Source organism: Octopus bimaculoides, chromosome Z (assembly GCF_046866305.1).
Source record: "Octopus bimaculoides isolate indiv1 chromosome Z, ASM4686630v1, whole genome shotgun sequence".
Classification (NCBI taxonomy): domain Eukaryota; kingdom Metazoa; phylum Mollusca; class Cephalopoda; order Octopoda; family Octopodidae; genus Octopus; species Octopus bimaculoides.
In genome coordinates this window covers 51597400-51617443 of record NC_142944.1, presented here as the reverse complement: position 1 = coordinate 51617443, position 20044 = coordinate 51597400, and the positions used below count along the sequence as shown (strand labels likewise).

The 20044-nt window shown below is 35.9% G+C and overlaps 2 protein-coding genes across 7 annotated transcripts in view; one reads left to right on the top strand and one right to left on the bottom strand.

Annotated features, from left to right (window-relative positions):
- The window catches only part of LOC106871264 (AP-1 complex subunit beta-1), a 63481-nt gene extending 58464 nt beyond the window's left edge, over positions 1-5017 (top strand). For all 4 annotated transcript variants that reach the window (XM_089365293.1, XM_014917627.3, XM_014917626.3 and 1 more), the window contains one exon: positions 4015-5017. In XM_089365293.1, the coding sequence (XP_089221419.1) occupies positions 4015-4089 (75 nt within the window). In that variant the 3' untranslated portion in view covers positions 4090-5017. The remainder of the gene's footprint in view (positions 1-4014) is intronic.
- Positions 5018-15324: 10307 nt separating this feature from the next.
- Positions 15325-20044, bottom strand: part of LOC106883358 (uncharacterized) — a 279464-nt gene continuing 274744 nt past the window's right edge. For all 3 annotated transcript variants that reach the window (XM_089365289.1, XM_089365290.1, XM_089365291.1), the window contains 3 exons: positions 18621-18722; positions 17760-17933; positions 15325-16747 (listed from right to left, as the gene is read on the bottom strand). In XM_089365289.1, coding sequence (XP_089221415.1) covers positions 16481-16747; positions 17760-17933; positions 18621-18722 — 543 coding nt within the window. In that variant the 3' untranslated portion in view covers positions 15325-16480. The remainder of the gene's footprint in view (positions 16748-17759; positions 17934-18620; positions 18723-20044) is intronic.

The window sequence follows — 20044 nt, the reverse complement described above, 5'->3', positions numbered from 1 at the left end:
CCTTATTTTATTACCATTTCACCAAAACATGGATTACCATTTGCATTTTCATAAAATTTTCCTTTTTTTTATGGAAAAAAAATATTGTTAGTTGATATTTATTGTGTACATCATATTTGAGGAAACAGTTAATATTTTAAATATATAATATATATATTTTAAAGTAAATTAATGAGTTACTAACATTTTTTTTTTCTTTGAATAACCATTTCACTGCACATTCCACTCCAAGATTCCGACTGATTCACACCTCAGAGCTTGCTCCCCAATCACTTAATCTAATTGCATGGACATCAATGTTGGCATGTCATTTTTACCTTTACTATTGCATGGATTAATTGTTTAAATAATATTGAGAAACATTAATTAACACTTGTGATGCTCTAAGTTTCAAACTATTGCACTTAGTTTTCAGATACTTGTAATATGATCATTGTAATTTTTACAAACTTTTAACCTCATCTTTGGTAGAGTTGTTAAAGCATCAGACTGAATGCCTCGTAATATATGTTCCAACTCCTGTACTCTGAGTTCAAATCTTGCTGAGGTCAACTTTTCCTTTCATCATTCAGGATAGAGATTTAAGATACCAATCTAGTATGGTAAATTGATAAGATTGTTAGAGAGTTGGATGAGATGTCTTGTGGTAACTATTTTAGTTCAGAAAATAAAGAATAATTATGCAGAAAGTTTTAAAAATAGCTTTATATTTCAGGTGCAAAGACCTCTCTTCAGAAGAATGCCATCAAAGAAATGTGTGTTTGCATAGATTTTACCATTTTGGATAGACCAGTGCTTGTGCTGGCACAAGAAGATAGCTTGTGGCAAGCTGGTAGAAATGTTAACGTGCCGGGCAAAATGCTTAGTGGTATTTTGTTCCTCTTTTCGTTCTGAGTTCAAATTCTGCCGAGGTCGACTTTGACTTTCATCCTTTTGGGGACAATAAATTAAGTACTAGTTGCGTACTGAGGTCGATCTAATCAACTGGCCCCCTCCCTCCAAAATTTTGTGCCTTGTGCCTAGAGTAGAAAAGAAGATAACTTGCTGGCACAAGCACTGGACTATCCAAAATGGCAGGATTTGTGTAAATACACATTTCTTTGACTGTATTCTTCTGAAGATAGGAGTTTGCACCTGAAATATAAACTCTCTGCATCGTTAGAAACCTTCATTCATTGTTCAGCTTCTGTACTACAATGCTTCAAGCAAACTGCAACACTCTAGTATTGTGTACTTGTTTCTTTTTGTATCTGATATTTGTTATGGATCTTCTATAAGAATAAAGCTGTATCCCTTAAATTGCCATTTCTATATACGAAGACCAAGAAGAAATCTTGCGAAAGTTGAGTTATTTTGTTGAGATATTTCTTGAAATCACCTGAGAAGATACATCTACACCAATGGATACACCTAAACCAGATGTTCAGTATCCTATCCGCAAGGGATTGATGCTAGCTGGGTCAAAACAGTTGTAGTGATCAACAAAGATTCTCGTATCTTCTCTCTTCTGTCTCTCTCCATTAATCATATACATACATGCATACATACATACATACATATATATATGTATAAGATTGAGATGAATTATAGTAGTACTGAGCAGTCATAAACAACTCTTCTTTGCACATTCAGCTTTGCACATTCAGTATTTAGCAGATTTCAATGTTATAACAGTTGTAGTGATGAATATGACTAGCGCTGCAGTTTTAACACAATTTCATACATATCTAATGACTTGTTTTGTTTGGCATTAATCAGTCTTGTTTAGTTCTCACAGAATATTAGTTGCATTGCTTTATCTTCATTTCAAATATAATTTCTAACAAATTTCTAATGAAGAGGTACAAGATTTTTTTTCTTTTTCAAAAGTAATTACACAGGCATAGCTGACTGATTAAAGAAATGTTTGTTTGCTGTCTACATGATTTTGGGTTTAATCCCACTGCATGGCACCTTGGGCAAGTGTCTTCTACTATAGCTCTTGATCAACAAAGGCTCAGTGAATGGATTAGTTTGATGGAAACTAAAAGAAGCCTGTTGTGTGTATCTGAGAGAGTGAGTTTATTTTCTACTTCTTCACATGCTGGTTCCCTTGCTGGTTGAAAGCAGTAGCTTCACTGATGGGGCTGTAACTTGAAATTGACGGTATTGACCAGATTGTTGCTGGTCACAAGGAGTTTCTTTGCATTGTTGTAGCTTTCGAATGATGCCATCTCACTGGTTAGGCAAGCAGACCAACATTTCCCCTCAAAAGAACAGCAACAGTCTGTCACTGAGTTACTCATTTACAACTGAGGAGTGGACTGGAATAACATGAAATGTTTTGCTCCTCAAGTGCACAATGCAAATCCAATTTGGGAATCGAAACCACACTCTCATGATTGCGAGTGGAACATCCTAGCCACTAGGCCATGTGTGTGTGTGTGTGTGTGTGTGTGTGTGTGTGTGTGAAAATCTTAGTCAAAATTTCTAATCATGAGTTTTCAGCTGTCAGTCAAATGAACCTCTGTATTCATTGAATTAACTTATAAATGATTGGGTATTAGACACACACACACACACACACACACACACACACACACACACGCTGTCTTAATATAATTTTCAGACAGAAAATCAGCATGACACTGAAATTCAGGAACAGCCAAGCCAAGGAGCTTCCACACAGTTTCCATTTACCCAATTTCATTCATATGATATGAGATAATCTGACATTACACAAAATGGCAATTGCCCAGATGCCAATATTTCTGTGGTGTAATAGGATACATACACAAGAAAACTCAAACACATTGTCCCCTTTGGCCTAACCCAGGTCCTCATGATTGCAAAGCAAACCCTTTAACCATCTGGCTATCCTGCACACACACACACACACCTCTTTCCATTTACCAATAGAATATCCTATCTCATGCGGATAATTTCTGTAAAGCTTTTCTAAAGCAGCAAAATTTTTTTCTATCATATAAAAGACGTTTGCAACAGTTACAGAATTGAACACTTTTTTTTTTGTCATGCATAGTTTTGTCACTTGACATTCTCATAGAATGAACCTGTAATTATTTCTATCTTTGGTTTCATTATTATTTACACAAACCTTCCTTTATGAATCACAGCCTAATCTCAACTCTCAAAATCTTTGAAAAGGCAAGTTGAGTCATCCCAAATTTGATTTGTTATAATCTATGGCTACTGCATTGAGTGACACCCAATATTAGGTTTATTGAAAAAGCAGAAATAATAATTAACTGTCAGATTTTGCAATTCCTAACACACACACACACACACACACACACACACACACACACACACACACACACACACACACACACACACACACACACACACACACACACACACACACACACCTCTTTCTCTCTCTCCCTGGAGTCCTTAGATTACTTTTTAAAGCTTTGTATGTTAAGGCTTAAAAAATTGCCTTATTCTTTACATATTGCTTAACAGAAAATAAACGTCAATTTTACTGAATCAGTTATCAATCATTAATTGGTAATTATGCCAGTTTTTTATTTTATTTTTATTTCTTAAATCTTAGAAAACAAGTTTAAAACCATGCCTCAGATATTTTTAGTGCCCCGGGCCAAATACTCTTTTAATTCCTCTCAGTTAATTTGTTACCTGCTTCTGGATTGTCTATAAAATATGTTGATATATTGCCTGCATATATGTGATGGTAGTGCTATTGTTTAAATTGAATGTTTATTTACTTTATAACTATCTTTGTGGTATTATTTAATGTTACACAGCACACATATCCCCCCTCTCTCTCCCTCTCTCTTTTGCATATTTTCACTCATACATATACATTCTCTTTCACTTATAGCCTCTTGCCCTCTCTCTCTCACACACAATATACATACACACACTCTCTGTCTGTCTATGATACTCTCTCAAACTCATTCATATATAGGCAATAACAAAAAAGAAAAAAATCTCTTGATACTGTGAAAAATTTGTTTCAATATCATCAAATGTTAATGTTGCTTGTTTCAGCTGTCTCTGAAAGCACGTGCGATGGAGGTTTACCAAGGAATGCAACTTGCATATGAAACTATTTTGCACAATTGAAAGTTCTCTTGAAATATTCCAAAAGACATGTTCTTCAAGTGAAAAAAAAAAGAAAGATGTTCTTCAAAGTGAAACAAGGGAAAAAGAAAAACGTAGTTTTTAAACTGGAATACAAAATAATATCTTTTGTATAATCACTTTTAATAGTAAATAGACTGTGGTGATATATGATATCATTGAATAGTTACAAACGAGTGATATATTTCTTTCTTCTCCTACACTTCCTATGAAATGGTGGTAATAAAAGAAATTTTAATTTTGAAATAAACCTTAGGAATGGGTTAAAGTTAAAAATGATTTAAAAATTTTTATTAATTTTTTTTCATCTTTCCTGATTTTAAATTTATATTTCACCACATCTCAATTTAAAATAGAAATTATATTTGGACTGATTTGTCTTAAGTCTCCCGAAACTTCAACATGTTCACTGCATGATATTAGGGTTAAGTCACTGAGAATCCCTTCCTGCTCTCATAATGTTACCCAATATTTAATGCACAATATCAAATTAATGTCAGTGATTTTAAAATCAAAATGGAAAAAAAAAAGAAAGTTAAGCCTATCAGTCATAAGAATATCTGTTATTAAATCTGTATATGTTGTCAAGTTTTAAGGACTTTTTATAGTAGACACCTTTTAACTAAAATTTTAATTTAATAGATTTAACTGATAACACATTTAATTTGTGGCAATCTGTGGTCTATTAGTATACATAAAAATTAAAGTGAATCATATTATTGTTCCATTTAGTTTAAAACCTCAAACAAATTAGTTTTTGTTTTTTATGGAAATGAAATTGGAAAATCTCCATCTATGCCACCGTAATTTTCTTCTTCCTGTACTTTCCAATACATGTTTTATTATTATGAATGATGCATATTGTTGAAAAAAAAGAAAAATCTGTATTAAATATATTGATGTAAAAGTTTTTCTTTTGTTCTGAGTTTTCATTACCCTGCACACATAAGCAAAAGCAGGGTATTGTAATCACTAGTCTTTGTTTGCAAAATTACTGGAAAATGGCCAAACAGATTTTCACCACATTTTGTAGAAATATTTATTGGGTGAGTGACTCAAAATGATGAACATTTGGTTTGATTATCTTAAAAAAAAAAACCCCAGAAAATTTCAAAATTGAATTTACAAATTTCCCGATAATCAAGTGGTCATATTATTTTGTTCACTTTTTTTTTTCATATGAACTGACCTGCGTCTGCATGTTTATAGATCATGGGGTATCTATTCTCATAGGCACGTGGGTATATACATACATAAATATATACATAGATAGGCAACTCTGTGTGTGTACGTACAGTGATGGATTCAAAGATTTCATGTATTTACGACTTGATTTCTTAATTTCATCAGAGTATAAATACCTATAATAGTGATACCTAATTTACAATTTTACTTCTTAGAGGGACCAGCTATCTGAATTGACAGTAGCTTGGTAGATAAAGCAATTAAGGGTATGAGGACAGAGAAAGCCCCTGGCACATCAGGAATCACTGCTGAGGTGCTTAAAATATCTGGTGGTGTAGGCTATAGACTAGTCACCCGCATACTCAACCAGGTGATACATGGAGTCATACCCAATGACTGGTGTAGCAGCACCATAATCAACTGCTACAAAGGTAAAGGTGACGCATTAGATAGGAATAATTACAGAGGTATCAAATTGTTGGATCAGGTGATGAAAGTCACAGAGAGGGTCATAGCCCAGTTAGAGAGAGAGTTAGTTTAGATGAGATGCAGTTTGGTTTTGTGCCAGGAAGAAGCACCATTGATGCTATATTTCTGGTAAGACAGCTTCAGGAGAAATTCCTAGCCAAAGATAAACCTCTGTACCTGGCTTTTGTTGACATGGAGAAAGGATTTGACAGGGTCCCCTGTTCTCTTATCTGGTGGTCAGTGCAGAAACTAGGGATAGATGAGTGGTTAGTGAGGGTTGTACAAGCCCTGCTGTCATTAAGGTGAGGGCTGGCAACGAGTATAGTGAAGAATTCCAGGTAGGAGTAGGGGACAACCAAGGATCAGTCCTCAGCCCCCTCTTATTCATCATAGTCCTCCAGGCAATAACAGAGGAATTCAAGACAGGATGCCTCTGAGAGCTCCTCTATGCTGATGACCTTGCTCTTATTGCTGAGTCACTACCAGAACTAGAGAAGTTTCAGGTGTGGAAGCAAGGTCTAGAATCAAAGGGCCTTACAGCCAATCTAGCAAAAACCAAACTTTTAGTAAGTAGGAAGGCAGACAATTCACAAACCCCTTCAGGTAGATGGCCCTGTTCAATATGTAGAAAAGGTGTAGGTAGTAACTCTATAAGATGTACCCAGTGTAAGCTGTGGACACATAAAAGGTGCAGCAATATCAAAGGAAGGTTAATTGGGAAAATAGTTTTTGTGTGTGGCAATGCACTAGGGCTGGCATTATCTTCACTTTAAATGACAGCTGGCATTACCTTCACTGAAACGACGGAGGATGCGGGGAGATCTCATCCTGGCTTTCAACATCTTCAACGGGAATGTAAACCTACCATTTGTAGAGATTTTACCCCTGAGCTGAATAGGGGTCTTCGTGGGCCTGATTGCAAACTCTATCCCCGACATCTTCGACTCAGCAGGCAGAAGGCTGCATTCTCCATCTGTATTGCAGCCCCGTGGAACAAGCTACCACAAAATGTCATTCAACTGCCCACCACTCCCTTGTTCAAAGAGGCTCTCAACAACTGTGGTAACTATGTATATAACTGTAACTGTTTTTCTTTTTTACATGGCTTAAGCACATTGAGCTTTTCTCCTGCCAATAAATTTGATTTGATCAATAAACACTGAAAATGTGCAGAAAACAGCTTCCATCGTATGCCAGGAGGAAAAACTAGAAGTAGTTGATAGCTTCTGTTACCTAGGTAACCAAGTCAGTAGCCGGGTGGATTCTCTGAGAGTGTAGCTGCTAAAATAAGAATAGCCTGGGCGAAGTTCAGAGAGTTCCTACCTCTGCTGGTAACAAAGGGCCTCTCAGAGTGAAAGGCAGACTGTATAACACGTGTGTGAACAGCCATGCTACATGGCAGTGAAACATGGGATGTGACAGCTGAGGACGTGTAAGCTTGAATAAAAAAATGAAGCTAGGATGCTCTGCTGGATGAGTAATGTCAGTGTATAAGTTCCCTGAAAGAAAAGTTGGACATAAGAAGCATCAGATGTGTGCAAGAGAGACAACTGTGCTGGTATGGTCATATGTTATGTATGGATGAGGGCAACTCTACGAAGAAGTGTCACACCCTAACAGTAGAGAGAACCTGTGGAAGAAGTAGACCCAGGAAGACCTGGGATGAGGTGGTGAAGCACGACCTTTGAACATTAGGCCTCACCGAGGCAATGACTAGTGACCAAGACCTTTGGAGATATGCTTTGCTTGAGAAGACCCAGCAAGCCAAGTGAGATCGTAGCCATGGCCTATGCCAGTGTCGCATAAACGGTCCATTTAAGAGTACCCTTCAATTGTTGGGCAATATGCTGAACTTGAGAAGACCTGTTGAGTCAAGTGAAATTGTTGTCTTTACTGACGCCAGTACTGCCTGAGTGGCATGTAAAAAGCTCCATTCAAGTGTGGTAAGCATCAGTGCAACCCGACTGGCTTCCATGCCAGTGACATGTAAAAAGCACCCACTACACTCTCAGAGTGGTTAGTGTTAGGAAGGGTATCCAGCTGTAGAAACATTGCCAGATCATATTGGAGCCTGGTGCAGCCTCCTGGCTTGCCAGTCCTCAGTCGAACCATTCAACCCATTCCAACATGGAAAGCAGACGTTAAATGATAATGTTGATGATGATGATGATGATGACCAGAGTATAAATATAATGGTGACACTTAAAAAAAAATTTTGTTTAAAAATCAAACTTACAAATTTCCTGATAAACAAGTGGTCATATTTTGCTCACTACGCATGTAGACGTGTGGGTACATAGATACATACATAGATATATACGCAGTTATACAACCGTGTGTGTGTGAGCGTACAGTAATGGATTCGAGAGTTTCGATTATTTACAGTTTGATTTCTTAATTTCACCGGAGTATAAATACCTGTAATGGTGATACTTAAAAAAAAGATAAAAAATAGAATTTTAAAAAATCGAACTTACAAATTTCTCAAAAGGCAAGTAGTCACATCATTTTATTCACTTTCTTTTTCATATGAAGTGACCCTCATCTGCGTGTGTATAGATCATGGTGTACCTATGCTCGTAGGCACATGGGTACATACATACATAGATATGTGACTGAACATGGGTGTCTGTGTGTGCATATGTGTGAGTGTACAGTGATGGATTCAAGGGTTTTATTTATGAGTTGGTTTCTTGATTTCACCAGATTATATGGTGATACTTATCAAAAAAAAAAAAGAAGCTTAATTCAGTTCAATTAAAAGGCATGGGTAAGCAACCTATTGTAAACCACACTATATAAATTTATCTGTGTGCAGGGTATGCGTCACCCCTCCAATGCCTTTTTTTTTCATTTCTTTCTGTTTGTCAACTGAGAATTCTTATTTGTTTGGTGTCACATTTAGTAAAAAAAAATTCCATTGGGGTTTCTATATAAGAACGCAATCCATTCCAGAGCCATGTTCATCAATCAAATTGATTGTTAGGTGAATAATTGAAATACACTGAACCACAAAAGCAACGGGAGACGTGTGTGACTGTGAAATATGTTTTAATTTCATTATGTCAGAGATAAATTTTGATAAATCTAATAAAGTCAATTGCTTGGATGCACTTTGACCACAGTCCATGGGTCATTGTCATGTGTTCTGGTAGTGGGCGGATCCAGCACATCGAGATTGTAGGGTGTGACATGTTCAATACCGTGTATACCCTCCCTGGGTGTTCAAAACAGCCATACACCATTGGTACATGGAGTGCATGAAGCGGTTCACAAAAACCATTGGCACCTGTGCCCACACCCTGAAGAAAGCTGCCTCTAGTTCCACACAAGTTGTTAGCTTTGGGACCACCTGGTTCAGTTGTCTCTGAATCCGAGCTGAGAGCTGGCCACAGCATGGTTCTGATGTTGTGTTGACGCAGGAAGTCCATAATAACCCTAGCTATGGTGACATGCAAAGTAGAATTTGAAATCAGAATGTAAAGATGGATGAAATGCCGCGATACTTTTTGCCTGGTGTGCTAATCATTCTGCCTTCCGGCCACCTTGTTAAAGGAAAATATTAAAATACCTTATAACATATGCTGTTATGTGATATTTTAATATTTGATATTAACCCTTTGCTTGACCTATGCATTCATTACATGTGATACATAACATATTTCTCAGGCATCCATGCATTATGTATAATACACAATTCCAATTTTTTTTCAACCACCAGAGTAACTTGGAATTTACAAAAGGAAAGCTTTCAGAACGTGTGAAACAAAAGCTAACTAAAAATCTGAAAACAAGCATGGACATTTAAGACAAACTTATGAAAATGGATTAAAGACTTAATATAAATGTTACATAGAATGACAGGGTCCTAGTAATTTGAGTGAGATTTGTCTGCTATTTCTAACAGGCGCAGGAGTGGCTGTGTGGTAAGTAGCCTGCTTACCAACCACGTGGTGCCGGGTTCAGTCCCACTGCATGGCACCTGGGCAAGTGTCTTCTACTATAGCCTCGGGCCGACCAAAGCCTTGTGAGTGGATTTGGTAGATGGAAACTGAAAGAAGCCTGTCGTATATATATATATATATATATATATATATATATATATATATATGTATGTGTGCTTGTGTGTCTGTGTTTGTCCCCCACCATCGCTTGACAACCAAACTTAGCAGTTCGGCAAAAGTGACTGATAGAATAAGTACTAGGCTTCCAAAGAATAAGTCCTGGGGTCGATTTGCTCGTCTAAAGGCGGTGCTCCAGCATGGCCGCAGTCAAATGACTGAAACAAGTAAAAGAGTAAGAGAGGTCTTCTGTGATGCCACTTTTAAGAGTATAGAGGCTCTTACACAACACCAAATGGCATGTGTTGAAATTTTGTGTAGAGTAAATGTCATTTCATTTCCTTTTGTTTAAAAGTTCATTTTTTCATGTTTGCATGGGTTGGAAGGAAATTTAATGAAGTAAATTTTCTATAGCTGGATACCTTCCCTGTTACCAACCCTTCCCTGTTTCCAAGCAAAGATAATATTTCTCTATGGCCGGATATGATTTCACAGAATATAACAACTATTTACAACTATTATATGATATCAAGACAAGGACACACACTTATTTACAACTATTATATGATATCAAGACAAGGACACACACACACACACAACCGACGAGCTTCTTTCAGTTTCTGTTGACCAAATCCACTCACAAGGGTTCGGTCATCCAGGGGTTATAGTGGAAGACAACCAAGGTGTCATGCAGTGGGACTGAACCCGGAATTATGTGGTTGGGAAGCAAACTTCTAATCACACAACCACGTCTGCATCTATAATCTCTCAATAAAAAGAACCCAAAGTAGAAATACTAACCAAATCTCTTAGCGCCAATCACGACATAATTTGTTATTTAATCTTCAAAGAAATTGGGGATATTCAAGAACCTTAACTCTTGTTATCCTTTGAAAAGTCAGTCCTGTTATGATTCTACTTGAAAGGGATGTCAGGGGAACGGATAAGAGTATTCTCCCTTGCATTACAATGTTCCTCACTTCCTTCTGCACGATTCCCTATCTTATGCTTCAATCATTGGACTTGAAAGTTTTAGTGGAACAAAGCTTGCCCCGTACAAATGTTGTTTTTTTTTCTTCTTAAATCGGTACTTATTCTATCAGCTCCTTTTGCTGAATTGCTCAGCTACAGGGACGTTAAGAAAAACCAACACTGGTTGTCAAGTGGTGGCAAGGAGGGAGTGACAAACATCATCTTTTAACGTCCGTTAACAATGCTGGTATGAGTTAGATGGTTTGACTGAGGACTGGCAAGCCAGGAGGCTGCACCAGGCTCCAATTTGATCTGGCAAGATTTCTACAGCTGGATGCCCTTCCTAATGCCAACCACTCAGAGTGTAGTGGGTGCTTTTTTACGTACCACCGGCACAGGAGCAAGACAGGCGGCACTGGCGTCGACCACGTTTGGATGATGCTTTTTACATGCCACCGGCACGGGGAGCCAGTCAAGTGGAACCGATAGATACAAAACACTCACACAAATATATACATGATCACATGATCGACCAGACTATCAAATGTTACACATCACTGGTTACAATGCACTTTGCATTGTTTTAGCTTTTGAATAATGCTACCCCACTGCCTAGGCAAGCAAGCCAACATTCCCCACTGATCCGAAGGTCAGTCCATTTGCAGCTGAGAGAACTGGAGCAACATAAAATGAAACGTTTTGCCCCAAAACACAATGCATTGCTTGGTCTGGGAATTAACCCATGATTTAGCAATTGTGAGCATGATACCCCAGCCACTAGGCCCCATGTGCCTTCACACATACACACACAACAGTTCATCTCTTTATATTTTTCTCCCCTCATCTATCCTTTCCTATAGAAGAATGTAGGCTTGAACTGTAAAAGATTTCTTCCATTTTTCCTATTTTACTCTTTTACTTGTTTCAGTCATTTGATTGCGGCCATGCTGGAGCACCGCCTTTAGTTGAGCAAATCGACTCCAGGACTTATTCTTTGTAAGCCTAGTACTTATTCTATCGGTCTTTTTTGCCGAACCGCTAAGATATGGGGACGTAAACACACCAGCATCGGTTGTCGAGCGATGCTAGGTGGGGACAAACACAGACACACAAACATATATATATATATATATATATATATATATATACACACATATATACGACGGGATTCATTCAGTTTCCATCTACCAAATCCACTCACAAGGCTATGGTCGGCCCAAGGCTATAGTAGAAGACACTTGCCCAAGGTGTCACGCAGTGGGACTGAACCCGGAACCATGTGGTTGGTAAGCAAGCTACTTACCACACAGCCACTCCTACGCCTACAGGAGTATAAACCTGAGTATAAACCTAACACAACCTTTTTGTTGTCCTTTCACCTCATCTATGTGGTCCTTTTTTTTTTTAACCATATATACACGAGTAGCTTTCCAAACAGTTTCTGTCTACCAAATTCACTCACAAAGTATTTGTTGGCATGGTTGTATAGTAGAAGACACTTGCTCAAGGTGTCAAGCAATGGGACTGAACCTAAAACCACATGGTTGCAAAGTATGCTGTAAACAAAATTGATGTGATTCTTGTAATATTGTTTGCTTCAAGTCTGACCGACTAATATGGTACTGTTTTGAACAGAAAGGTAAGAATTAATGTAAATAATGCATTCATGGCTCAGTGGTTAGAACGTCAGTAGTAGTGAGTTCGATTCCTGGACTGGGCTGCATGTTATGTTCTTGAGCAAGACACTTTATTTTACATTGTTCCAGTTCACTCAGCTGTAGAAATGAGTTGCAGTGTCACAGGTGCCAAGCTGTATCGGCCCTTTTGCCTTTCCCTTGGATAACATCCAAGGCATGGAGAAGAGGGGCTGGTATGCATGGGTGACTGATGGTCTTCCATACAACAACCTTGCCTGGACTTGTGCTAATGCATTCTAGTCTACTGGTTTAGTTGTGAAGGCATGTGGTTTAGTGGTTAAGGTATTTGGCTCATGATAGTAAGGTCGTGAGTTCAATTCTTGGCAGTGCATTGTGTCCTTGGGCATGGCACTTTATTTTAAATTACTGCAATCCACTCAGGTGGCAAAAATGAGTTGTACCTGTAATTCAAAGGGCCATTCTGTATCATGTTGAATCTCTCTGATAACTACGCATGTCTGTGGAGTGCTCAGCCACTTTCATGTTAATTTCATGAGCAGGCTGGGACCCTCGTTATTGAAACTGACAGAATGCCAGTTAGTAGGTTCACAAGTTTTCTTGTAACTTTATTTATTTGACACACAGTGGAGTTGTATAGTGATGACCATTCATTACAGACAGGAAAAAAAAACATGTCATTTAACATCAGCTTACAAATCCAAGTTTGTTTCAGAGACAGATTGGTCAAGTTTCTAGGTGTAAGAAATATCAAAACAATCCTTGGTGATATATATCATTTAAGGACCAGGAAGTATTGAAGACACTGCCAAGTCAGGGTCCAAGAGAAGGGATTTTTAACAGGTTTCAGTAATTAATATGTGACCATGTAGGAGTACTGTCGTCTGGAGTACATCCATCCTAGTAATTAATATATATGCAAATATACGTGTGTGTATGTACATATATAAATAATGTGTGTGCATTTAAAGCACTTGAGCAGTTTGTACAATGTATGTGTGGCCCTAATATTTAGGTGCATTACTTACAATATCCAAGGAGCACATATTTTCTGACCGTTAATTTAAAATTTTTCAATCTTCTGATAAAGTGGCAATTATTATTACTGTTGCTGAATCAATTGTAAAGGCTTGAAATTTTGATAAATATATTTTCTCCTATTACATACCCTACCTATCTATGAAATACTACAAGCAAATAAATTCAGGAAGAGATTACTCAAGCTACCGAAGGAATGGAATATACCATATTTGATGGCGTATAGGATGCACCCTAGCCTAGGCTATAATTTTGTAAAATAAATTACCACTAAAATAATGTTTTAACTCCTCCACTTACTTGTATAACTTTATGTTATTACTGGTAATTATAAGCCTTCATCCTTTGGAGCTGACTGGATTCATGCCAATTCCACTAAGGCATTTCTGACCCACTTGTGTCCCCTCTTCTCATTGCCTTTGTTATATCCCCCACACCCATAAAGGCCCTGCACTGTATCTAGTTCTTTTCCAGAACACACAAACCCTCTTGAATTCCCTTCCTACTCATATCTTTCCTGTCAGTATTGGTTTTGGATTGTTCAAAGGGTTACATCAATAGCATCAGTCTCACCATTCTAGAAAAGCCTGCAAAGGTCATGGATACTATCCATTCCTCCAGACCCAGATAAAAAAAAAAAAAAATTCCAACAAAATAAACTACCAGCTGATATCTAAACGTTAACACAAAAAGAAAGAAAGAAAGGATAAAAAAAAATTAATCAAACCAAGACTGAATTATTTTTATATTTTAGTTTATTGAAATAAAGGCCTTTTACAAAGAGCATTCTTTGCTAGATTACGCAGAGCAAAGTAATTCGGGTAACGAGAGAGTATCTGAATGTTATAAGATGAAACCATAATTTATCTTTAAGGCACTAAATATTAAAAAAAGCCTCTCCCTGTGTGCTGATAAAGCAATAAGGTATCCCTTGAAAAGGTATCCCTTTTAAAGTGATTCGGAGAAAAATATCAGGAAATTCTGAGACAATAATAGATACCAAGAAGTTTTTTTTTTCTCATTTCACATCAAAGAAATTATTGTAATTTGCTTTACATACATACACACATATACACAAGCACACCCACACACACACACACATACATGTGCATAAAAAAAATCTCTCAGCAATACCATTGAAACAAAAAAATGTCAAATCACTAAAACTTAAGGGTACCAGCATTTTAAATTCCTTGAAAAATATCAAGTTAAGCAAATCAAGCTAAACCTGATTCAAGATATTTCATTCCAAGCTGGAAGAGATGGCCTGCATCACATTCACTTTAATTTTTTTCTTTTAATGTTTACTAATTGATTGTATATACTTCATCAAGTGTTTATCCATAACATTTTGTTTGAAAGATTAAAGATTGTATACACACACACACATTATATATATATATATATATATATATATATATATATATATATATATATATATATATATATATATATATATACACACATATGTATAATTAAGCAACAGATCTGTATTCTGAGTATTTTCTTCCACATCACTGTTAGAGTGGAATAAGCTATATTGTTTGTTCATTCATCAATGATTTTTATGATCTGCATGATGAATGAAAAGAAAATAGAAACATACACAAAAAGCTGGTATAAATTTCAGAGAAACATGTAAATCTTGTTTTTATTTGCAGAGAAAAAACAACTCCCTGACAGAAATATTTCAAACAATCAGAAAAAAATATTTCATCTGAATTGAATGAATTATAAATTATTTAATCTGACATGTAATTTTTGTTTTTGTTCAAAAATATGACCCATTCCCCCACTTAAAAAAAAAAAAAAACCCCAGAAAAATTAACTTTAAGATGTTTTTATTTCAGTTTTTATTTGTTTCTGCACACTCAGTAAAATTTTTTACTCTTACAATTGTTTTGTTAATCACCTATTTTAATAAAAAATTGTATCAGAATAATATTTAAAAAAATTAAGTTAATGTTTTTAGGGAAGATATACGTAGCTAATTCCATAAATTATGTGAATATTTTACAAAGCTAATCCCATAAATTAAAATAATAATTAAGACATGAACATTGTTGTAAAGCAAACAAATTTCCACAAAGAAATTTGACCTTCCTTGCAAAATCCTCCACCTTCACACTGCTAATGTAATGGATGAAAAAAAAAAAGTTGAAGTGCATGAGACAAGGTGGGGGACTGGGGGAAGGGAAGAGAAAATATGCAAAAAACAAAAAAAAAAAACTGTCACAGTTACTCACAAGTTTAGGTCACAAAAAATTCATAAATAAAAACAGAATCATATAAATACATAAAGATGGTTTGAATAATAATTATTATAATTATTATTTTTTTTTTCTAAAATCACTTTTCACTTCACACCCACAAATATTTATTGCTTTATTGTGGTGGTGTGTTGTTGTTGTTATTATTATTATTATTAAGGCGGTGAGCTGGCAGAATCGTTAGCATGCTGAGCGAAATGCTTAGCAGTATTTCGTCTATCATAACGTTCTGAGTTCAAATGCCGCTGGGGTCAACTTTGCCTTTCATCCTTTCGGGGTCGATAAATTAAGTACCAGTTGCGTACTGGGGTCGATCTAATCGACTGGCCCCCTCCCACCAAATGTCAGGCCTTGTGCCTATAGTAGAAAGGATTATTTTTATTATTTTATTATTTATAAGCCACGAAAAATCAAAATAAAATAAATAAAGGTTGAGGTGATTAAAAAAAAAAAAAATACACAGGAGATCACTTGCAGGAATTTTCAGGTTGCTACAGGAATGAGGGTGGGGTGACAAACTGTGGGAAAGAAATATATATATATATATATATATATATAGAAGAAAAAAAAGACAAAAAAGAAGAAAGTTCATTTTCTCTTGAAAGAAGATATTTCGGGCAATAAAAGTGATTGAGAAGATTAAGATTAAAAATAAAACGAAAAATTCTATGAAAGACGTATGTATGTTGTAGTAGTAGTTAAACTGGTTGATGATAAGTCTGGGTTATGATTGGAAAGAACTTGGAATACTACGTTTCAAAGCTGATAGCTGTTCTTGTCCAAGGAAGATTTTGTCTTCCAGTTCTTGTGATTCTATAATCAGACGGGATTTCATTGAAAGATAATAGTGGTAATCCTTCAAATCCTCATCAGAAAGATAGTGTTTCAGGATGTTAGAAATTTGTTCTTGGCGTCTGTCAATGTCTGACTTGAGTTGTTTAGCTTCTTCGTGCTGCCGACTTAGCTTGTCGCGTTTCTCAATAGCAAGCTCCTGAAAGGGAAACAAAAGAATATTCTTGAATAGTAGAGCTTCCATGTAGTTACTCAATCAATTATAAAATAGCAGCTAACTCTCTCCCTCTCAAATTACACTGTTTTAAAGACACAATACTGTAGTCTGGGGTCCAAACTAAACCCACTCATATTTTTGGCACCGTACAATAAGCAACCCACCCACTTTTACATTTTTTAAAACTTTTTTCAGATTCTGACATTTTTGTTAACAGAAATTTCGATTCTGACATAAAAATTGGCATTTCAAAATTTAAATTCTCCCACCAACCCCCCCTTGTTTTTTCTTTCACTTTTTTGTGAAAACTATTTTTGGATTCTATGTAGAAAAATATGGACATTATGATTTCTGAAAAAAGTTTTTTTCTAAAATTTTAATTTAAAAAAACAACAAAAACAATTGACACCCCTCCCACCCACACCAATATTCCAGATGTTTTTAAACTCATTCACTCATACAGACGTGATTTTCAGCCAGTACACGTAGTTAAGTCTAGAAGGTCCTCATCTTGTTTGTTGTCAACACAACATTTCGGCTGATATGCCCTCCAGCCTTCATCAGGTGTCTTGGGGAAATTTCAAACCTGGGTTCTCATTCCTAAGCTATTTTTTGATGTTGTTATTATTATTATTATTATTATTATTATTATTATTATTAAGGTCACTGCCTGGAATCGAACTCGGAATCTTGGGATTAGTAGCCCACGCTGTTAACCACTATACCAGGTTTTAAATTTCCCCAAGACACCTGAAGAAGGCTGGAGTGTATATCAGCCGAAACGTTGTGTTAACAACAAACAAGATGAGGACAAATATCCGTCAAATGTAAATAATGTAAACAATGTACATAATTCCTCATCTCTTAAATATAGAACTGTATAATTTAACCCATGTCAGCAAGGAAAATGATAAGATGATGACAATCATGATATGAAGACCTGTATCTCTGTATGTATTTATAATGCTAGAAAGAACTTTAAATATGATTCTACCTTTTTCCTTGCCTCAACACCAGCAGGTAAACACTGAACACTGTTTTCAGCACGTGCAAGAAGGACGGAGAGTTTTAATAACAGTTTTATGACCATTTCGCGATCTTCAAGGAAAGATTTGTATTTATTTTTCTCTTGGCTGTTTGGGCAGGATTCATCAAAGTTGTTAGCAATCTGCAAAATACAAAGGAAAAGCAATTGTTGTTGTTGTATGTATGTATGTATGTATGTATGTATGTATGTATGTATGTATATATATATATATATATATATATATATATATATATATATATATATATATATATATATATGAATGAATGTATGTATGTATATATACTCACACACACACAGATACATACATATCATGTGTATGTATATATATATATATATATATATATATACACAACATAAATATACACACCCACATATGAATCATACTAGCATGGAAGGCGGATGTTAAACAATGATGATAATGATAGCTGGAGATTGTCGTATGCAAAGCAGATGTAACAACCATAGGACCAAACGGGCAACTAACCGTGCAAAAGTATGTGGGGGCAACTGAAGGCCCCTTCAGAACCTGCTTTAACAACCACAAGTCCTCCAACATCTTGGAGAGACCCAACACTATAACTCTGGCCAAGCACATTTGGTTTTTGAAAGGAAGCACCACCGATATGATATAATTTGTTCCCAACAAATGTTATAAGCTGGTGTTTATCACACACACACAGACACAAAGGAAGTCACTTAATATAATCAGAAAGAATATCATCGAAATTAGTTGGTTCCAAACACATTCAGAAATTTCTTATGGTAATTTAGTCATAAAAAAAAAGTTTGAAAGTAAAATAAACAAACCTTTTCACCCAAACTGTTGATTTCCAGGATTTCTCTTTCCACACTTTGCTTTGCATCACGGAGAACGTCAAGTTTCTTCATAATGCTGATCCTTAATCCTTCCTGAAACACAGATTATTATTTTTTTTTTTTTAAAAGTCATAACCATATATTTTTATTGAAATATGCTGTCTTTGTTCCAATTAAGTTTGAAAATAACTTTGTTATTGTTAAGCTGCTGTTTGGAACATAGGTTAAGATGGAAACTTTTAATTTACTTCACATTAAAAGAAAGTTTGTATTATAGAACTGAAGTGGTGCTGATCTTAAATTGGTTGGCATTAAAAAGATTAATGTTCAGAAAGCAATATTTAACTTGGACATGTAATACCTTACATTACTGATTCCTTACATAGTCACATAGCCCTCAGATTTAGCTAGATGGGTACCGAAACCATTTAGACAGACTCCAGTATTTGAAATGGGCTTATTTTATTGATATGTCAGCCTTTAGGATAGTAGAGCAAAGTTGACTTTGTTCAGATTTAAAAAACAGCAGAATATAAAATGGGTCACAAGAAAATAATTGTTTCTGATTTAAGTATAAAACCCTCAGTTTTGACCATTAACCTAGACCAGATATGAACTCAGGACATAGCATATATAATTTATCAAAAGTTGAATTTTATTAGTATAAAGAGTATGGTTATATTTCAGACAACTTGTTTAATTAAACTATATAATATATATATAGGTCGATGCCAGTGCTACCTGAGTGGCCCTTGCACTGGTGGCATGTAAAAAGCACCCACTACACTCTCGGAGTGGTTAGCATTAGGAAGGGCATCCAACTGTAGAAACCTTGTTAGATCAGATTGGAGCCTGGTGCAGCCTTCTGGCTTACCAGTCCTCAGTCAAATCATCCAACCCATGCCAACATGGAAAGTGGATGTTAAACGATGATGACGATGATATATATATATTGCATAATTAAGCAACAGATCTGTATTCTGAGTATTTTCTTCCACATCACTGTTAGAGTGGAATATGCTATACTATTCTTTCACCAACAATTTTTATGATCTGCATGATGAAAAAAAGGAAAATAGAAACACACACATGACAATGCTTGATCACAGGCTTCACTAATGACACTCCAGAAGTCAAGGGAACTTGGTTACGAAGTTCTTCCCCACCCAGCTTATTACCCAGACCTTTCTCCTACTGACTATCTCTTTTTCAAGCACCTTGATGGTTTCTTGTGAGAGAAAGAGCTCAAAATTCAAACCGATGTTGAAAGTGCATTCAAAGAGTTCATCAGCTCCAGAACTCCAGATTTTTATGTTACCAGAACAAACTTGTAACTCACACACACACACACAAAAACAGTTTAAATTTCAGCTCTTTAAGGAAAAGGTTCAAGTCATTATTTGGAAAGAGTTTTT